Genomic DNA, 25,443 nt, shown 5'->3' on the forward strand with positions numbered 1-25,443 from the left:
CACTGTCTCAGCAACAGTCATAAGGTTGAAGCTTCTTTTAATGTCATCGTACAAAAACAAGACAGTAGTGCATTCCTGAAGTGCATTTTTTGATTCTGGATTCAGGTTTTTCTATTGTTTTTATTATCAGACATTATTATCGGGGTGTGTGAATATCAGAATTTCAGGTTCTATTTCCCAAAAGCATGGTGGAAGCAGATGATTTTAGTCAACCTTATCCATAACCCTCTCCCTCTTATCTCTCCCCACAGGAAGATTGTGGACCGCATTGATACAGACAAAGACGGCTACATCAGCCATACAGAGCTGCACTATTGGATCAAACACCGGCAGAGGAGGTACATCGAGGAGAATGTGAACAAACACTGGAAGGACTACGACAAGAACCAAGATGGAAAGATAGGATGGGAGGAGTACAAAAACACCACCTACGGCTTCTACCTGGGTAATTCTGTGTGTGAAAGATGCACCTCCATTCTAACTGCTTCCTTATTTCTTCCTTTACTACCTCCTTTTCTCTTCCACCTCATTTTTTCTGCCCTGGAAACTGATTGTAGTGCTGCCATCGTGTCCGCTAACATAACAAATGAAGCAGCTTGGAGGTCTCCATTTGGAACTGTCTAAGGAAACAGAATCCCCTATTAGTCCACATTTAAAATTCTACTCTCATTATTAAACATAAACCCAGCTCTTCTCAACTAGTGTTCTTATATGCAAAATATTCAAAGTGATGAGCAACACCAGCCATAGCTGACAAATGACTAAAATAACTTTCTACTACATTGTATATCCATCTTTACCTTCTGTAAACCACTAATCCTGGTCAGGGTGGGCTGGAGCCTATCACACTGAGTGAGCCGCAGGGTGCACCTGCACAGTCAGTGCAGTATAGACTAACAAATATATTGATACTGACGGGCAATTGATGAAGAATATTTGACAAAATAATCTCAACTCTACGGCCGGCATAATGGGGAGAAAATGAGAGGAGGAAGGCTTTTTCTCATTTTGCATTTCAAGAATCAAGTCGAAATGTTGACAATAAATTAAACTACAATCATCAGTGCATTCTGTAAACTGAAAGTTTGACTTTATTCTTGACATTTCAACTTTACTCTCAACCTTCAATCAAAAGAAAAATTGTATTGACAAAATACATTTGAAAACAAGAATTTGAAAACAAGAAAACTATGCATTTCACATGTTGCTTTATCAGATTTGCTGCCGGAGAGACGAGAGGCACTGCTGTCCATCAGGTATCTTCAGTTTTTTTTTCTCAACATTTCAACCTTGAAATGCAAAATAAATAAAAACTCTTCCTCCTTTCATTTGTTCCCTCTTACACCTGGCCCTAATAGTCTTCTGTACAACTCAAAGGTCCACTTAATTGCTTTTCTGGAGCTTTCAACTTTTTGCTGCTTTCACTGTCTTCATTAGCAATGAGACCTGGGCAGCGTGTCTTGAGGTGAGATTATTTGGTCAGACATGCTTATCCCAAGGTCAAAAATGAACTTTCTGCTTTTTCAGCTGGAAAATAAATTCAGCAAAACTATTAATCAGAAGTGCTTCAGGAAACACAGAATGCTTGTACTGCTGAACATGTAAGTCATCTTTTCAGATGAGGAGTTTGGTGACATTGAGGACAAGGCCACCTATAAGTCCATGCTGACCCGGGACCAGAGGCGCTTCAAGACAGCTGATCGAGACGGTGACGGTATTGCCACACGAGAGGAGTTCACTGCCTTCCTTCACCCGGAGGAGTTTGATTACATGAGAGACGTGATAGTGCAGGTAGAATATACACTCTAACCACCAGCAACTTTGATTTCTTTTTTTTTCATGCTTATGATGTGGCTCCATGGATGGCAGAGCCAGTGGTGAGATATGTTTCATGCTTTACAAGCATAAATACACCTTTGCAACCACATGGAATTCTACTTTCAACATCAATATTTATTTCCTACCCTCTGATCCCTGAAGAGGCCAAACCAGTAACACACAGTACATGTGATCACAGTGAATATCACACACAGTACATGTGATCACAGTGAATATTACACACAGTACATGTGATCACAGTGAATATTACACACAGTACATGTGATCACAGTGAATATTACACACAGTACATGTGATCACAGTGAATATTACACACAGTACATGTGATCACAGTGAATATCACACACAGTACATGTGATCACAGTGAATATTACACACAGTACATGTGATCACAGTGAATATTACACACAGTACATGTGATCACAGTGAATATTACACACAGTACATGTGATCACAGTGAATATCACACACAGTACATGTGATCACAGTGAATATTACACACAGTACATGTGATCACAGTGAATATCACACACAGTACATGTGATCACAGTGAATATTACACACAGTACATGTGATCACAGTGAATATCACACACAGTACATGTGTTCACAATGAATATTACACACAGTACATGTGATCACAGTGAATATTACACACAGTACATGTGATCACAGTGAATATAACACACAGTACATGTGAGCACAGTGAATATTACACACAGTACATGTGATCACAGTGAATATTACACACAGTACATGTGATCACAGTGAATATCACACACAGTACATGTGTTTACAGTGAATATTACACAAGGTAAATGTGCTCACAGTGAATATTACACACAGTACATGTGTTTACAGTGAATATCACACACAGTACATGTGTTCACAATGAATATTACACACAGTACATGTGATCACAGTGAATATTACACACAGTACATGTGATCACAGTGAATATAACACACAGTACATGTGAGCACAGTGAATATTACACACAGTACATGTGATCACAGTGAATATCACACACAGTACATGTGATCACAGTGAATATCCCACACAGTACATGTGATCACAGTGAATATCACACACAGTACATGTGAGCACAGTGAATATTACACACAGTACATGTGATCACAGTGAATATTACACACAGTACATGTGATCACAGTGAATATCACACACAGTACATGTGATCACAGTGAATATTACACACAGTACATGTGTTTACAGTGAATATTACACACAGTACATGTGATCACAGTGAATATTACACACAGTACATGTGCTCACAGTGAATATTACACACAGTACATGTGATCACAGTGAATATTACACACAGTACATGTGATCACAGTGAATATCACACACAGTACATGTGATCACAGTGAATATCACACACAGTACATGTGTTTACAGTGAATATCACACACAGTACATGTGATCACAGTGAATATCACACACAGTACATGTGATCACAGTGAATATTACACACAGTACATGTGTTTACAGTGAATATTACACACAGTACATGTGATCACAGTGAATATCACACACAGTACATGTGTTTACAGTGAATATTACACACAGTACATGTGATCACAGTGAATATTACACACAGTACATGTGTTTACAGTGAATATTACACACAGTACATGTGTTTACAGTGAATATCACACACAGTACATGTGATCACAGTGAATACTACACACAGTACATGTGCTCACAGTGAATATTACACACAGTACATGTGATCACAGTGAATATTACACACAGTACATGTGATCACAGTGAATATCACACACAGTACATGTGATCACAGTGAATATCACACACAGTACATGTGATCACAGTGAATATCACACACAGTACATGTGATCACAGTGAATATTACACACAGTACATGTGCTCACAGTGAATATTACACACAGTACATGTGCTCACAGTGAATATCACACACAATACATGTGATCTCAGTGAATATCACACACAGTACATGTGATCACAGTGAATATTATACACAGTACATGTGATCACAGTGAATATCACACACAGTACATGTGATCACAGTGAATATCACACACAGTACATGTGTTTACAGTGAATATTACACACAGTACATGTGTTTACAGTGAAAAAAATAAACACTCAACATGTGTTTACAGTGAATATTACACACAGTACATGTGTTTACAGTGAATATTACACACAGTACATGTGATCACAGTGAATATCACACACAGTACATGTGATCACAGTGAATATCACACACAGTACATGTGATCACAGTGAATATCACACACAGTCCATGTGATCACAGTGAATATCACACACAGTACATGTGATCTCAGTGAATATCACACACAGTACATGTGATCACAGTGAATATTACAGACAGTACGTGTGTTTACAGTGAATATTACACACAGTACGTGTGATCACAGTGAATATTACAGACAGTACGTGTGTTTACAGTGAATATCACACACAGTACGTGTGATCACAGTACATGTGATCACAGTGAATATCACACACAGTACATGTGTTTACAGTGAATATCACACACAGTACATGTGTTTACAGTGAATATTACACACAGTACATGTGCTCACAGTGAATATCACACACAGTACATGTGTTTACAGTGAATATTACACACAGTACATGTGCTCACAGTGAATATCACACACAGTACATGTCTTTACAGTGAATATCACACACAGTACATGTGTTTACAGTCAATATCACACACAGTACATGTGTTTACAGTGAATATTACACACAGTACATGTGTTTACAGTGAAAATAACACACACTACATGTGTTTACAGTGAATATTGCACACAGTACATGTGATCACAGTGAATATTACAGACAGTACATGTGATCACAGTGAATATTACACACAGTACGTGTGATCACAGTGAATATTACACACAGTACATGTGATCACAGTGAATATTACACACAGTACATGTGATCACAGTGAATATTACACACAGTACATGTGATCACAGTGAATATCATACACAGTACATGTGATCACAGTGAATATTACACACAGTACGTGTGCTCACAGTGAATATTACACACAGTACGTGTGATCACAGTGAATATTACACAGTACGTGTGATCACAGTGAATATTACACACAGTACATGTGATCACAGTGAATATTACACACAGTACATGTGATCACAGTGAATATCATACACAGTACATGTGCTCACAGTGAATATTACACACAGTACATGTGCTCACAGTGAATATCACACACAATACATGTGATCACAGTGAATATTACACACAGTACATGTGTTTACAGTGAATATTACACACAGTACATGTGTTCACAGTGAAAATAACACACACAACATGTGCTCACAGTGAATATCACACACAGTACATGGGTTTACAGTGAAAATAACACACACTACATGTGTTTACAGTGAATATTACACACAGTACATGTGTTTACAGTGAAAATAACACACACTACATGTGTTTACAGTGAATATCACACACAGTACATGTGTTTACAGTGAATATTACACACAGTACATGTGATCACAGTGAATATCACACACAGTTCATGTGATCACAGTGAATATCACACACAGTACATGTGTTTACAGTGAAAATAACACACACTGCATGTGTTTATAGTGAATATTACACACAGTACATGTGTTTACAGTGAAAATAACACACACTACATGTGCTCACAGTGAATATCACACACAGTACATGTGTTTACAGTGAAAATAACACACACTACATGTGCTCACAGTGAATATCACACACAGTAGATGTGTTTACAGTGAATATTACACACAGTACATGTGATCACAGTGAATATCACACACAGTTCATGTGATCACAGTGAATATCACACACAGTCCATGTGATCACAGTGAATATCACACACAGTACATGTGATCAAGGTGAATATTACAGACAGTACATGTGATCACAGTGAATATTACACACAGTACATGTGTTTACAGTGAATATCACACACAGTACATGTGTTTACAGTGAATATTACACATAGTACATGTGATCACAGTGAATATTACACACAGTACATGTGATCACAGTACATGTGTTTACAGTGAATATTACACACAGTACATGTGCTCACAGTGAATATCACACACAGTACATGTGTTTACAGTGAATATCACACACAGTACATGTGTTTACAGTGAATATTACACAAAATACATGTGTTTACAGTGAATATCACACACAGTACATGTGATCACAGTGAATATCACACACAGTACATGTGATCACAGTGAATATTACACACAGTACATGTGATTACAGTGAATATTACACACAGTACATGTGTTTACAGTGAAAATAACACACACTACATGTGTTTACAGTGAATATTACACACAGTACATGTGATCACAGTGAATATCACACACAGTTCATGTGATCACAGTGAATATCACACACAGTCCATGTGATCACAGTGAATATGACACACAGTACATGTGATCTCAGTGAATATCACACACAGTACATGTGATCATAGTGAATATTACAGACAGTACGTGTGTTTACAGTGAATATCACACACAGTACGTGTGATCACAGTACATGTGCTCACAGTGAATATCACACACAGTACATGTCTTTACAGTGAAGATCACACACAGTACATGTGTTTACAGTCAATATCACACACAGTACATGTGTTTACAGTGAATATTACACACAGTACATGTGTTTACAGTGAAAATAACACACACTACATGTGTTTACAGTGAATATTGCACACAGTACATGTGATCACAGTGAATATTACAGACAGTACATGTGATCACAGTGAATATTACACACAGTACGTGTGATCACAGTGAATATTACACACAGTACATGTGATCACAGTGAATATCATACACAGTACATGTGATCACAGTGAATATTACACACAGTAAGTGTGCTCACAGTGAATATTACACACAGCACGTGTGATCACAGTGAATATTACACACAGTACGTGTGATCTCAGTGAATATTACACACAGTACATGTGATCACAGTGAATATCACACACAGTACATGTGATCACAGTACATGTGTTTACAGTGAATATTACACACAGTACATATGATCACAGTGAATATTACACACAGTACATGTGTTCACAGTGAATATCACACACAGTACATGTGATCACAGTGAATATTACACACAGTACATGTGCTCACAGTGAATATTACACACAGTACATGTAATCACAGTGAATATTACACACAGTACATGTGATCACAGTGAATATTACACACAGTACGTGTGATCACAGTGAATATTACACACAGTACATGTGATCACAGTGAATATTACACACAGTACATGTAATCACAGTGAATATTACACACAGTACATGTGTTTACAGTGAATATTACACACAGTACATGTGACCACACTGAATATTATACACAGTACGTGTGATCACAGTGAATATTACACACAGTACGTGTGATCACAGTGAATATTACACACAGTACATGTGATCACAGTGAATATCACACACAGTACATGTGTTTACAGTGAATATCACACACAGTACATGTGTTTACAGTGAATATTACACACAGTACATGTGTTTACAGTGAATATCACACACAGTACATGTGATCACAGTGAATACTACACACAGTACATGTGCTCACAGTGAATATTACACACAGTACATGTGATCACAGTGAATATTACACACAGTACATGTGATCACAGTGAATATCACACACAGTACATGTGATCACAGTGAATATCACACACAGTACATGTGATCACAGTGAATATCACACACAGTACATGTGATCACAGTGAATATTACACACAGTACATGTGCTCACAGTGAATATTACACACAGTACATGTGCTCACAGTGAATATCACACACAATACATGTGATCTCAGTGAATATCACACACAGTACATGTGATCACAGTGAATATTACACACAGTACATGTGATCACAGTGAATATCACACACAGTACATGTGATCACAGTGAATATCACACACAGTACATGTGTTTACAGTGAATATTACACACAGTACATGTGTTTACAGTGAAAAAAATAAACACTCAACATGTGTTTACAGTGAATATTACACACAGTACATGTGTTTACAGTGAATATTACACACAGTACATGTGATCACAGTGAATATCACACACAGTACATGTGATCACAGTGAATATCACACACAGTACATGTGATCACAGTGAATATCACACACAGTACATGTGATCACAGTGAATATTACACACAGTACATGTGCTCACAGTGAATATTACACACAGTACATGTGTTTACAGTGAATATCACAAACAGTACATGTGTTTACAGTGAATATTACACACAGTACATGTGATCACAGTGAATATCACACACAGTTCATGTGATCACAGTGAATATCACACACAGTCCATGTGATCACAGTGAATATCACACACAGTACATGTGATCTCAGTGAATATCACACACAGTACATGTGATCACAGTGAATATTACAGACAGTACGTGTGTTTACAGTGAATATTACACACAGTACGTGTGATCACAGTGAATATTACAGACAGTACGTGTGTTTACAGTGAATATCACACACAGTACGTGTGATCACAGTACATGTGATCACAGTGAATATCACACACAGTACATGTGTTTACAGTGAATATCACACACAGTACATGTGTTTACAGTGAATATTACACACAGTACATGTGTTTACAGTGAAAATAACACACACTACATGTGTTTACAGTGAATATTGCACACAGTACATGTGATCACAGTGAATATTACAGACAGTACATGTGATCACAGTGAATATTACACACAGTACGTGTGATCACAGTGAATATTACACACAGTACATGTGATCACAGTGAATATTACACACAGTACATGTGATCACAGTGAATATTACACACAGTACATGTGATCACAGTGAATATCATACACAGTACATGTGATCACAGTGAATAATACACACAGTACGTGTGCTCACAGTGAATATTACACACAGTACGTGTGATCACAGTGAATATTACACACAGTACGTGTGATCACAGTGAATATTACACACAGTACATGTGATCACAGTGAATATTACACACAGTACATGTGATCACAGTGAATATCATACACAGTACATGTGATCACAGTGAATATTACACACAGTAAGTGTGCTCACAGTGAATATTACACACAGCACGTGTGATCACAGTGAATATTACACACAGTACGTGTGATCTCAGTGAATATTACACACAGTACATGTGATCACAGTGAATATCACACACAGTACATGTGATCACAGTACATGTGTTTACAGTGAATATTACACACAGTACATATGATCACAGTGAATATTACACACAGTACATGTGTTCACAGTGAATATCACACACAGTACATGTGATCACAGTGAATATTACACACAGTACATGTGCTCACAGTGAATATTACACACAGTACATGTAATCACAGTGAATATTACACACAGTACATGTGATCACAGTGAATATTACACACAGTACGTGTGATCACAGTGAATATTACACACAGTACATGTGATCACAGTGAATATTACACACAGTACATGTAATCACAGTGAATATTACACACAGTACATGTGTTTACAGTGAATATTACACACAGTACATGTGACCACACTGAATATTATACACAGTACGTGTGATCACAGTGAATATTACACACAGTACGTGTGATCACAGTGAATATTACACACAGTACATGTGATCACAGTGAATATCACACACAGTACATGTGTTTACAGTGAATATCACACACAGTACATGTGTTTACAGTGAATATTACACACAGTACATGTGTTTACAGTGAATATCACACACAGTACATGTGATCACAGTGAATACTACACACAGTACATGTGCTCACAGTGAATATTACACACAGTACATGTGATCACAGTGAATATTACACACAGTACATGTGATCACAGTGAATATCACACACAGTACATGTGATCACAGTGAATATCACACACAGTACATGTGATCACAGTGAATATCACACACAGTACATGTGATCACAGTGAATATTACACACAGTACATGTGCTCACAGTGAATATTACACACAGTACATGTGCTCACAGTGAATATCACACACAATACATGTGATCTCAGTGAATATCACACACAGTACATGTGATCACAGTGAATATTACACACAGTACATGTGATCACAGTGAATATCACACACAGTACATGTGATCACAGTGAATATCACACACAGTACATGTGTTTACAGTGAATATTACACACAGTACATGTGTTTACAGTGAAAAAATAAACACTCAACATGTGTTTACAGTGAATATTACACACAGTACATGTGTTTACAGTGAATATTACACACAGTACATGTGATCACAGTGAATATCACACACAGTACATGTGATCACAGTGAATATCACACACAGTACATGTGATCACAGTGAATATCACACACAGTACATGTGATCACAGTGAATATTACACACAGTACATGTGCTCACAGTGAATATTACACACAGTACATGTGTTTACAGTGAATATCACAAACAGTACATGTGTTTACAGTGAATATTACACACAGTACATGTGATCACAGTGAATATCACACACAGTTCATGTGATCACAGTGAATATCACACACAGTCCATGTGATCACAGTGAATATCACACACAGTACATGTGATCTCAGTGAATATCACACACAGTACATGTGATCACAGTGAATATTACAGACAGTACGTGTGTTTACAGTGAATATTACACACAGTACGTGTGATCACAGTGAATATTACAGACAGTACGTGTGTTTACAGTGAATATCACACACAGTACGTGTGATCACAGTACATGTGATCACAGTGAATATCACACACAGTACATGTGTTTACAGTGAATATCACACACAGTACATGTGTTTACAGTGAATATTACACACAGTACATGTGCTCACAGTGAATATCACACACAGTACATGTGTTTACAGTGAATATTACACACAGTACATGTGCTCACAGTGAATATCACACACAGTACATGTCTTTACAGTGAATATCACACACAGTACATGTGTTTACAGTCAATATCACACACAGTACATGTGTTTACAGTGAATATTACACACAGTACATGTGTTTACAGTGAAAATAACACACACTACATGTGTTTACAGTGAATATTGCACACAGTACATGTGATCACAGTGAATATTACAGACAGTACATGTGATCACAGTGAATATTACACACAGTACGTGTGATCACAGTGAATATTACACACAGTACATGTGATCACAGTGAATATTACACACAGTACATGTGATCACAGTGAATATTACACACAGTACATGTGATCACAGTGAATATCATACACAGTACATGTGATCACAGTGAATATTACACACAGGACGTGTGCTCACAGTGAATATTACACACAGTACGTGTGATCACAGTGAATATTACACAGTACGTGTGATCACAGTGAATATTACACACAGTACATGTGATCACAGTGAATATTACACACAGTACATGTGATCACAGTGAATATCATACACAGTACATGTGCTCACAGTGAATATTACACACAGTACATGTGCTCACAGTGAATATCACACACAATACATGTGATCACAGTGAATATTACACACAGTACATGTGTTTACAGTGAATATTACACACAGTACATGTGTTTACAGTGAAAATAACACACACAACATGTGCTCACAGTGAATATCACACACAGTACATGGGTTTACAGTGAAAATAACACACACTACGTGTGTTTACAGTAAAAATAACACACACTACGTGTGTTTACAGTGAATATTACACACAGTACATGTGTTTACAGTGAAAATAACACACACTACATGTGTTTACAGTGAATATCACACACAGTACATGTGTTTACAGTGAAAATAACACACACTACATGTGCTCACAGTGAATATCACACACAGTACATGTGTTTACAGTGAATATTACACACAGTACATGTGATCACAGTGAATATCACACACAGTTCATGTGATCACAGTGAATATCACACACAGTCCATGTGATCACAGTGAATATCACACACAGTACATGTGATCAAGGTGAATATTACAGACAGTACATGTGATCACAGTGAATATTACACACAGTACATGTGTTTACAGTGAATATCACACACAGTACATGTGTTTACAGTGAATATTACACATAGTACATGTGATCACAGTGAATATTACACACAGTACATGTGATCACAGTACATGTGTTTACAGTGAATATTACACACAGTACATGTGACCACAGTACATGTGATCACAGTGAATATCACACACAGTACATTTGATCACAGTGAATATCACAAACATTACATGTGTTTACAGTGAATATTACACACAGTACATGTGCTCACAGTGAATATCACACACAGTACATGTGTTTACAGTGAATATCACACACAGTACATGTGTTTACAGTGAATATTACACAAAATACATGTGTTTACAGTGAATATCACACACAGTACATGTGATCACAGTGAATATCACACACAGTACATGTGATCACAGTGAATATTACACACAGTACATGTGATCACAGTGAATATCACACACAGTACATGTGTTTACAGTGAATATTACACACAGTACATGTGTTTACAGTGAAAATAACACACTCAACATGTGTTTACAGTGAATATTACACACAGTACATGTGTTTACAGTGAATATTACACACAGTACATGTGATCACAGTGAATATCACACACAGTACATGTGATCACAGTGAATATCACACACAGTACATGTGATCACAGTGAATATCACACACAGTACATGTGATCACAGTGAATATTACACACAGTACATGTGCTCACAGTGAATATTACACACAGTACATGTGTTTACAGTGAATATCACAAACAGTACATGTGTTTACAGTGAATATTACACACAGTACATGTGATCACAGTGAATATCACACACAGTTCATGTGATCACAGTGAATATCACACACAGTCCATGTGATCACAGTGAATATCACACACAGTACATGTGATCTCAGTGAATATCACACACAGTACATGTGATCACAGTGAATATTACAGACAGTACGTGTGTTTACAGTGAATATTACACACAGTACGTGTGATCACAGTGAATATTACAGACAGTACGTGTGTTTACAGTGAATATCACACACAGTACGTGTGATCACAGTACATGTGATCACAGTGAATATCACACACAGTACATGTGTTTACAGTGAATATCACACACAGTACATGTGTTTACAGTGAATATTACACACAGTACATGTGCTCACAGTGAATATCACACACAGTACATGTGTTTACAGTGAATATTACACACAGTACATGTGCTCACAGTGAATATCACACACAGTACATGTCTTTACAGTGAATATCACACACAGTACATGTGTTTACAGTCAATATCACACACAGTACATGTGTTTACAGTGAATATTACACACAGTACATGTGTTTACAGTGAAAATAACACACACTACATGTGTTTACAGTGAATATTGCACACAGTACATGTGATCACAGTGAATATTACAGACAGTACATGTGATCACAGTGAATATTACACACAGTACGTGTGATCACAGTGAATATTACACACAGTACATGTGATCACAGTGAATATTACACACAGTACATGTGATCACAGTGAATATTACACACAGTACATGTGATCACAGTGAATATCATACACAGTACATGTGATCACAGTGAATATTACACACAGTACGTGTGCTCACAGTGAATATTACACACAGTACGTGTGATCACAGTGAATATTACACAGTACGTGTGATCACAGTGAATATTACACACAGTACATGTGATCACAGTGAATATTACACACAGTACATGTGATCACAGTGAATATCATACACAGTACATGTGCTCACAGTGAATATTACACACAGTACATGTGCTCACAGTGAATATCACACACAATACATGTGATCACAGTGAATATTACACACAGTACATGTGTTTACAGTGAATATTACACACAGTACATGTGTTTACAGTGAAAATAACACACACAACATGTGCTCACAGTGAATATCACACACAGTACATGGGTTTACAGTGAAAATAACACACACTACGTGTGTTTACAGTGAAAATAACACACACTACGTGTGTTTACAGTGAATATTACACACAGTACATGTGTTTACAGTGAAAATAACACACACTACATGTGTTTACAGTGAATATCACACACAGTACATGTGTTTACAGTGAAAATAACACACACTACATGTGCTCACAGTGAATATCACACACAGTACATGTGTTTACAGTGAATATTACACACAGTACATGTGATCACAGTGAATATCACACACAGTTCATGTGATCACAGTGAATATCACACACAGTCCATGTGATCACAGTGAATATCACACACAGTACATGTGATCAAGGTGAATATTACAGACAGTACATGTGATCACAGTGAATATTACACACAGTACATGTGTTTACAGTGAATATCACACACAGTACATGTGTTTACAGTGAATATTACACATAGTACATGTGATCACAGTGAATATTACACACAGTACATGTGATCACAGTACATGTGTTTACAGTGAATATTACACACAGTACATGTGACCACAGTACATGTGATCACAGTGAATATCACACACAGTACATTTGATCACAGTGAATATCACAAAGATTACATGTGTTTACAGTGAATATTACACACAGTACATGTGCTCACAGTGAATATCACACACAGTACATGTGTTTACAATGAATATCACACACAGTACATGTGATCACAGTGAATATTACACACAGTACATGTGATCACAGTGAATATCACACACAGTACATGTGTTTACAGTGAAAATAACACACACTACATGTGTTTACAGTGAATATCACAAACAGTACATGTGTTTACAGTGAATATTACACACAGTACATGTGATCACAGTGAATATCACACACAGTTCATGTGATCACAGTGAATATCACACACAGTCCATGTGATCACAGTGAATATCACACACAGTACATGTGATCTCAGTGAATATCACACACAGTACATGTGATCACAGTGAATATTACAGACAGTACGTGTGTTTACAGTGAATATTACACACAGTACGTGTGATCACAGTGAATATTACAGACAGTACGTGTGTTTACAGTGAATATCACACACAGTACGTGTGATCACAGTACATGTGATCACAGTGAATATCACACACAGTACATGTGTTTACAGTGAATATCACACACAGTACATGTGTTTACAGTGAATATTACACACAGTACATGTGCTCACAGTGAATATCACACACAGTACATGTGTTTACAGTGAATATTACACACAGTACATGTGCTCACAGTGAATATCACACACAGTACATGTCTTTACAGTGAATATCACACACAGTACATGTGTTTACAGTCAATATCACACACAGTACATGTGTTTACAGTGAATATTACACACAGTACATGTGTTTACAGTGAAAATAACACACACTACATGTGTTTACAGTGAATATTGCACACAGTACATGTGATCACAGTGAATATTACAGACAGTACATGTGATCACAGTGAATATTACACACAGTACGTGTGATCACAGTGAATATTACACACAGTACATGTGATCACAGTGAATATTACACACAGTACATGTGATCACAGTGAATATTACACACAGTACATGTGTTTACAGTGAAAATAACACACACTACATGTGTTTACAGTGAATATCACACACAGTACATGTGTTTACAGTGAATATTACACACAGTACATGTGATCACAGTGAATATCACACACAGTTCATGTGATCACAGTGAATATCACACACAGTACATGTGTTTACAGTGAAAATAACACACACTGCATGTGTTTACAGTGAATATTACACACAGTACATGTGTTTACAGTGAAAATAACACACACTACATGTGCTCACAGTGAATATCACACACAGTACATGTGTTTACAGTGAAAATAACACACACTACATGTGCTCACAGTGAATATCACACACAGTACATGTGTTTACAGTGAATATTACACACAGTACATGTGATCACAGTGAATATCACACACAGTTCATGTGATCACAGTGAATATCACACACAGTCCATGTGATCACAGTGAATATCACACACAGTGCATGTGATCAAGGTGAATATTACAGACAGTACATGTGATCACAGTGAATATTACACACAGTACATGTGTTTACAGTGAATATCACACACAGTACATGTGTTTACAGTGAATATTACACATAGTACATGTGATCACAGTGAATATTACACACAGTACATGTGATCACAGTACATGTGTTTACAGTGAATATTACACACAGTACATGTGACCACAGTACATGTGATCACAGTGAATATCACACACAGTACATTTGATCACAGTGAATATCACAAACATTACATGTGTTTACAGTGAATATTACACACAGTACATGTGCTCACAGTGAATATCACACACAGTACATGTGTTTACAGTGAATATCACACACAGTACATGTGTTTACAGTGAATATTACACAAAATACATGTGTTTACAGTGAATATCACACACAGTACATGTGATCACAGTGAATATCACACACAGTACATGTGATCACAGTGAATATTACACACAGTACATGTGATCACAGTGAATATCACACACAGTACATGTGTTTACAGTGAATATTACACACAGTACATGTGTTTACAGTGAAAATAACACACACTACATGTGTTTACAGTGAATATCACAAACAGTACATGTGTTTACAGTGAATATTACACACAGTACATGTGATCACAGTGAATATCACACACAGTTCATGTAATCACAGTGAATATCACACACAGTCCATGTGATCACAGTGAATATCACATACAGTACATGTGATCTCAGTGAATATCACACACAGTACATGTGATCACAGTGAATATTACAGACAGTACGTGTGTTTACAGTGAATATTACACACAGTACGTGTGATCACAGTGAATATTACAGACAGTACGTGTGTTTACAGTGAATATCACACACAGTACGTGTGATCACAGTACATGTGATCACAGTGAATATCACACACAGTACATGTGTTTACAGTGAATATTACACACAGTACATGTCTTTACAGTGAATATCACACACAGTACATGTGTTTACAGTCAATATCACACACGGTACATGTGTTTACAGTGAATATTACACACAGTACATGTGTTTACAGTGAAAATAACACACACTACATGTGTTTACAGTGAATATTGCACACAGTACATGTGATCACAGTGAATATTACAGACAGTACATGTGATCACAGTGAATATTACACACAGTACGTGTGATCACAGTGAATATTACACACAGTACATGTGATCACAGTGAATATTACACACAGTACATGTGATCACAGTGAATATTACACACAGTACATGTGTTCACAGTGAATATCACACACAGTACATGTGATCACAGTGAATATTACACACAGTACATGTGATCACAGTGAATATTACACACAGTACATGTGCTCACAGTGAATATTACACACAGTCCATGTGATCACAGTGAATATTACACACAGTACGTGTGATCACAGTGAATATTACACACAGTACATGTGATCACAGTGAATATTACACACAGTACATGTGATCACAGTGAATATTACACACAGTACGTGTGATCACAGTGAATATTACACACAGTCCATGTGATCACAGTGAATATTACACACAGTACGTGTGATCACAGTGAATATTACACACAGTACATGTGATCACAGTGAATATTACACACAGTACATGTGATCACAGTGAATATTAAACACAGTACGTGTGATCACAGTGAATATTAAACACAGTACGTGTGATCACAGTGAATATCACACACAGTACGTGTGATCACAGTGAATATTACACACAGTACATGTGATCACAGTGAATATTACAGACAGTACATGTGTTTACAGTGAATATTACACACAGTACATGTGATCACAGTGAATATCACACACAGTACATGTGATCACAGTGAATATTACACACAGTACATGTGTTTACAGTGAAAATTACACACAGTACATGTGCTCACAGTGAATATCACACACAGTACATGTGATCACAGTGAATATCACACACAGTACATGTGATCACAGTGAATATTACACACAGTACATGTGTTTATAGTGAATATTACACAAAGTACATGTGTTTACAGTGAATATCACACACAGTACATGTGATCACAGTGAATATCACACACAGTACATGTGATCACAGTGAATATCACACACAGTCCATGTGATCACAGTGAATATTACACACAGTACATGTGTTACAGTGAATATTACACACAGTACATGTGATCACAGTGAATATTACACACAGTACATGTGATCACAGTGAATATTACACACAGTACATGTGATCACAGTGAATATTACACACAGTACATGTGATCACAGTGAATATTACACACAGTACATGTGATCACAGTGAATATTACACACAGTACATGTGATCACAGTGAATATTACACACAGTACATGTGATCACAGTGAATATCACACACAGTACATGTGATCACAGTGAATATCACACACAGTACATGTGATCACAGTGAATATCACACACAGTACATGTGATCACAGTTAATATTACACACAGTACATGTGTTTACAGTGAAAATTACACACAGTACATGTGATCACAGTGAATATTACACACAGTACATGTGTTTACAGTGAATATTACACACAGTACATGTGATCACAGTGAATATTACACACAGTACATGTGATCACAGTGAATATTACACACAGTACATGTGATCACAGTGAATATTACACACAGTACATGTGATCTAAGTGAATATTACACACAGTACATGTGATCACAGTGAATATTACACACAGTACATGTGATCACAGTGAATATTACACACAGTACATGTGATCACAGTGAATATTACACACAGTACATGTGATCACAGTGAATATCACACACAGTACATGTGTTTACAGTGAATATTACACACAGTACGTGTGATCACAGTGAATATCACACACAGTACATGTGATCACAGTAAATATTACACACAGTACATGTGATCTCAGTGAATATTACACACAGTACATGTGATCACAGTGAATATTACACACAGTACATGTGATCACAGTGAATATTACACACAGTACATGTGATCACAGTGAATATCACACACAGTACATGTGTTTACAGTGAATATCACACACAGTACATGTGTTTACAGTGAATATCACACACAGTACATGTGATCACAGTGAATATTACACACAGTACATTTGATCACAGTGAATATCACACACAGTACATGTGATCACAGTAAATATCACACACAGTACATGTGCTCACAGTGAATATTACACACAGTACATGTGATCACAGTGAAATATTATGCACAGTACATGTGATCACAGTGAATATCACACACAGTACATGTGGCTCACAGTGAATATTACACACAGTACATGTGATCACAGTGGATATCACAACAGTACAGTGATCACAGTGAATATTACACACAGTACATGTGATCACAGTGAATCTACACACAGTACATTTGATCACAGTGAATATCACACACAGTACATGTGATCACAGTGAATATCACACACAGTACATGTGCTCACAGTGAATATTACACACAGTACATGTGATCACAGTGAATATTACACACAGTACATGTGATCACAGTGAATATCACACACAGTACATGTGCTCACAGTGAATATTCCCACAGGTCTGTGATCACAGTGAATATACACACACAGTACATGTGATCACAGTGAATATCACACACAGTACATGTGCTCACAGTGAATATTACACACAGTACATGTGATCACAGTGAATATCACACACAGTACATGTGCTCACAGTGAATATTACACACAGTACATGTGATCACAGTGAATATCACACACAGTACATGTGATCACAGTGAATATTACACACAGTACATTTGATCACAGTGAATATTACACACAGTACATTTGATCACAGTGAATATTACACACAGTACATGTGATCACAGTACATGTGATCACCGTGAATATCACACACAGTACATGTGCTCACAGTGAATATTATGGCCAATGGCCGATGCTAATATTTAGAGAGCAGGGTGGTCAATGGCCAATATATATTGTTTTATTTTTGTTTTTTCGCATCTGATAAAATACAACAATTTAATAACAATAAGAAATAAGACACTAAATTGCTGAACATAAACATTTATTTAACACTGTTATTGTCTGCATTGTCTCTGATTGTGCAGTATGTTTGCAGTGCACTTATATTAAACAAAAGATGTATCAACTGAATAAATGCCCACATGTAATCAAAAAAACTAAACATTAAAAAAACAATAACTTATTAATGAAAAATAGAGTTTTAGTGCACTCAACAACATTTATAAGCAGATAGCAGAATCTCTTTGTTTCTGAGAGATAATGAAAATGTGTAAACTTACATAAATAAAAATGTTGTGTCGTGGCCTGGTGTTCGCTCAGTAAAATACTATAATAAATATATAATCTACCTCATGAGCGCAGGCATTGGGCTCATGCCGACTATCTCAAAATGACAATAATCGATCTACCTCTACTATTACACACATATATGCACATCATATTGTATTTGTCTGTTTCTAGCCTGACAGCTATGATACTGTTTGTATAACAGTGTATTAGTACAATCAATTTACATTTGATATCCCTCCTCCTCGCACAGAGCTCTTAATGTTCAGAAACCTATAAAATAAAATACTTGATCAATAAATCACTAACAGCATTGGACCACTATGAAAACTTAATCATGTTCTCTTTTAGGAAACAGTGGAAGACATTGATAAGAACGGTGACGGGAAGATCAACTTAGATGAATACATCGGTAAGTGACTCTCAGACTGACCTCCACTCCTTACCTGGAGGCGATGTGTCCTAAATGTGTGTGTACTGCTGCTCCACAGGGGATATGTACTCATCAGAGAATGGGGAGAGTGTGCCGGACTGGGTCCAGACAGAGAAGAAACATTTCTCAGAGTTTAGAGATGCCAACAAGGTAAAAGCTACAAGTGATGGAAGAAGTACTTGTATTTCCCTTTAGTAAAAGTAGTAAAAATACTCTGTTACAAGTAAAAGTCTTACATTCACGATTTCACTTAATTAAAAGTACAAAAGTCTCTTCAACAAAAATGTACTCAAAAGTAAAAAGTACTCGTTGGACATTGTGATTTCTTTACAGCGTGTTATAATGAATATTATACCTGACAAATGAACACACAAGCAGCTTTTTAATGTTACAGCTTTATATAATGTTTTGTTTGTAAAATCTTAATCTAAAAAGTCAGTAGTAACTCCAGTTGATAACTGTGATGGAATATAGACATTTAGTGGAGTAAAGTAAGTATAAAGTAACATAAAATTCAAATACTTAACTAAAGTACAAATACCTAAAAATTGTACGATACTTAAGTAATGTAATCAGTTACTTTCTACAAATGCAGCAATGACAGGGATCAGCACAAACATCTGTGTCGCTGTGCAAACTTTACTGAAGATAGAAGTTCCTCAGATAATGAATGTAGTCACTGCTGGAAGATGTACACGTTGCATGTTAGCAAAGGAGCAGTGTGTGGGATTAAGGGAGATTTATTGGTAGAACTGGAATATATAGTAAGTTTTATAATATAAAACTATGTTTTCATTGTGTATAATGACTTGAAACTAACAGTTTTTATTGACTAAGGGGCCATAGAGAGCGTGTTGCACCTCCATGTTTCTACAAAAGCCCAGGACAAACCAAACTGGCTGTAGACTGTTCACGTTGCCTGAAGGCCACCTTAGGTTCTCCACGGGGTTGTGAAGGGAGCGGTGAGCAGAGGGATATTGGGTTGGTTCCTCACAGCTAGATGCAGCTCAATCCTTCACACTGCTCCTATAAAAGTAAAGTGACTCCTTTTCAGAAGTACACAAAACACTTTCTCAGTCACAAGAGTAAGTGTAATGTGTTACTTCCATCCCTACTAAGCACTAGTAAACTGATCCTAAAACAAACGGAAACTGAATTCTCCATCAGCTCAGTTCTAACCCTTCTTCCATCTGACATTGTGTATCAGCTGTTCTTTTCTGCTGTTGTACTGTGGATCAGAAATTGAGATGACCAGGTTAACATGTGTTTGCATGTGTGTTGCTGGTGAAGCTCATTGCTGCCAGGTGAGAAGCAGCTGATGACATCACGCCTCGTGAGCTACAGCATGTCTGTCTGCAGCCTCCACAGGACAACAGCAGAAGTAACAATAAACTGTCTATGCTGTTGTATTCCATGCTATAACAGACAACATTATGATCTGTATTTTCTGTCCTGTGAACAATGACACGTTTCATTGTTCTCCTGGTTCTTGCTTAGCTTTCCTGCTTCATAATTCCTCTGCTTTCAAATGTTGATTGCATTTATTTTTCAGATGTCTGCGTGCCACCACTGTGCCTGTTCTTACAGTTAGTTCCTCAGTAAAGCAGTTGTGTGTTGTACAGGATGGCTACATGGATAATGGTGAGGTGGCCAATTGGGTTTTGCCAGGAGAGGTTGACCATGCTGACAATGAAGCCAAACACTTGATCCATGAGACAGACACCGACAAGGTAGACGTCTCACTGCTTAAACACTCTATACTCGACTATATGGTGCCTTTGACACACAGTAGATGCTGAGCCACACTTCCAATACCAGAACGTTTTAGGTTGATGTTTACTCCAACACTAAAAGCAAGCAGTACATTTAGGCAACTATATATACTATACTATATACTATATATATTTGTACCAGTACGTGGTAATGCAATTGTAAGCTATGAGTATTGTGAAAACTCTCCTCCATGGTGTGTTCAAAGATGCCCCAACATCTAATATAGTTGCCAGCTGAAAGATATATTAAAGGAATGAGCTCTGTCGTGGGAAAACCTTTAAACCAAATGATATGGCAAACAAGAGTGTTTAAAAAGGATATATTTAAAAGGTTTGCAGCTGAGTTTAAAAAGTTAAATATTGAGGTGTCTTTAAATGCACTTTTCAAAACAATCTCCCATTGCAACTGCAATACCATGCCCTGTTGTTGTAACTGACAAAGGTCAATGATTTGTGTATCTGCAAAATGAGTTTTATTGTGAAGAAGAGGAATGGAAGAGACTAGCTTCCTGGAACGGAGTAAATACAACTGTAAGTAAATAAGTATATAAACCTAAAGGATACGGCTTGTATTCTGTATTGTATTGTTCTTATTGTCAACAAATCCCATATGCCGAGCCAAATCAACAATTAGCATGCATAGTATAGTAAGTATAGTGTGTGTATCAAAGCCTTATATGTCTTCCTCTGTGCCGTAACACTCCATTGTTGTCCAAAAACTATTATAAACATACAAATGAGCCACACTTCTGCACAGAGGGACATTTTCCTTCATTACCATGAACACACACACTGTAGAGTATTTTGACTTAATCCCACATAATGCCACAAATACCCACCAGAGCACCAAATGTGGATCGATCCAAATCTGCAGTTTTAAGAAGTTATTGAGCCTTTTTTTAAATTAAACTATATATTTTTGAGCCAAAGATGAAGTGTGGAACCAAGGGTCTTGGGACAGAGAGCCACAGTGAGGAAAGTCAGAAAGTATTAAGAGACAGACTAACAACTCTGTTGGCTTTGGTCTTTGCATGGGATTTGTTGACATCAAGGAACATATAAAACAACACCGGCTCTATCCTCTAAGTAAGGAAAGGAGTTATCCTTTTAATAGTTAGCAGTAATGTAAGTCTACACTGAGTTACCAGTTTATTAGGTGCATAAGGTACACAAACAATAACTGCAATAAGATAAAAGCTATGAATAGAGACTGGACTAAAACCAGGAACTTTCTACCAGCTCTAATATGAGTTGAATAAACACTGCACATACTACAGCAAATGTGCAATAATATGCTGTACATATTGTGTACTGTACACTACACATACCACTGCAATGTAATTAATGTCATAAATAATAAATAGTAGGACAGGGACAACATGCCGAAGACAGCCACACTGACAGTCCACCACTTGTCTCTGCTGTCAAGAATATTAGTTAACATGGTGCAAATAATTTGGTAATTGGGGGTTAATTATTAACAAGCTTGTGTCTGTCTTGCTTTCTCCTACTGTTGTTGTCACCACCTCATGTATCCCCTCCCTCTCTTCCTTTCAATCTTAAACCAATCAACCAATGTTGGATGGAATCTGGTGATCAAACAACAGGACAAGAAAATAACCAAGAAGGAGATTCTAGCCAACTGGAACATGTTTGTGGGCAGCCAGGCGACCAATTACGGGGAAGACTTAACGAAGAGACATGATGAACTTTGATGACCTGTCAGAAGCTCATTTGGGTTTATATTTCACTACGATGGAGAATTTGGTTACTGTGTTTTGGGGTGGGGGTATATATATATATATATATATATATATATATATATATATATATATATGTAGCAATGTTCACACATGCACAAAGACATACTAGTCCATTCATATTCAGCATGCGCTCACATACTGTGTATGTGAATAAAGATGATACTGATGGTCCGACACATAGTTCTCTCTTTGCTTCATTTACATATTATGTGATTTATTTGTTTCAAACCGAGATGCATATCCTCATAGATTACATTTAAACTGTGTATCTCCAAAATGACAAAAATGTAGATAACGTCCAACATGCACTAGCATCCAGCCAACACAATGCTAGAGGTGTGAAGGTGGTCCCAACACATGGGGAAACATTGTTCTTATATAATAAAGAGCAGCATACAGGGGATACAGAGGTTTGTATCTCAGACAGATATGGTTGCATGTGAACATTTGCGAACATTTTCTGTCAAAAAGAGTATGACTTGGAAGAAAAAGGTGAGTTGTGACTGGAGGGCTGTGTTACTGACATTTTCTTCCATTTGACTATTAAAGTCTTGTTTTTTCTACAAATGTAGTTATTTATTTTGTGTCAACCATGAACTTGAAACTTCAGTTACATTACCGTATTATATGATTGTAATTATGATAAATGTTATCAATACAACAGTGTAGCTCTGTACTTGTATACTTCCTGCCTACAGTAAGACATTACATTTAGTTTGAAAGTGTTAAACTTGCTAAAGCAGAGGTAGAGCTATTTATCAACTTTCAGCATAATGTGTTGTGATGATATGATCCCATCGTGTTATCAGTAGTCCAAATGAATAATTACAGGCAGTTTTATTTCATATTTAACAATCAGTTTTTTTAGTTTTTAGTCTCTTGTAATGAGTTTATTGCTTTGAATATCGGCTTGATTATTTGTAATTTTGCATGCATAATAATAATAATACATTTAATGTATGTAGTTCTTTTCTTGATACACA

At 36.7% G+C, this 25,443-nt stretch overlaps 1 protein-coding gene across 1 annotated transcript in view; it reads left to right on the forward strand.

The window, feature by feature from the left end:
• Window positions 1-25,027, forward strand: part of rcn3 (reticulocalbin 3, EF-hand calcium binding domain) — a 26,406-nt gene extending 1,379 nt beyond the window's left edge. Inside the window, exons 3-8 of the mRNA XM_029437170.1 lie at window positions 252-445; window positions 1,619-1,791; window positions 20,844-20,904; window positions 20,984-21,075; window positions 22,548-22,655; window positions 24,305-25,027. Of these exons, the coding sequence (XP_029293030.1) occupies window positions 252-445; window positions 1,619-1,791; window positions 20,844-20,904; window positions 20,984-21,075; window positions 22,548-22,655; window positions 24,305-24,412 (736 nt within the window). The 3' untranslated portion in view covers window positions 24,413-25,027. The remainder of the gene's footprint in view (window positions 1-251; window positions 446-1,618; window positions 1,792-20,843; window positions 20,905-20,983; window positions 21,076-22,547; window positions 22,656-24,304) is intronic.
• The last annotated feature ends 416 nt before the right edge of the window (window positions 25,028-25,443 follow it).

This window comes from Cottoperca gobio, chromosome 8 (assembly GCF_900634415.1).
Source record: "Cottoperca gobio chromosome 8, fCotGob3.1, whole genome shotgun sequence".
NCBI lineage: Eukaryota > Metazoa > Chordata > Actinopteri > Perciformes > Bovichtidae > Cottoperca > Cottoperca gobio.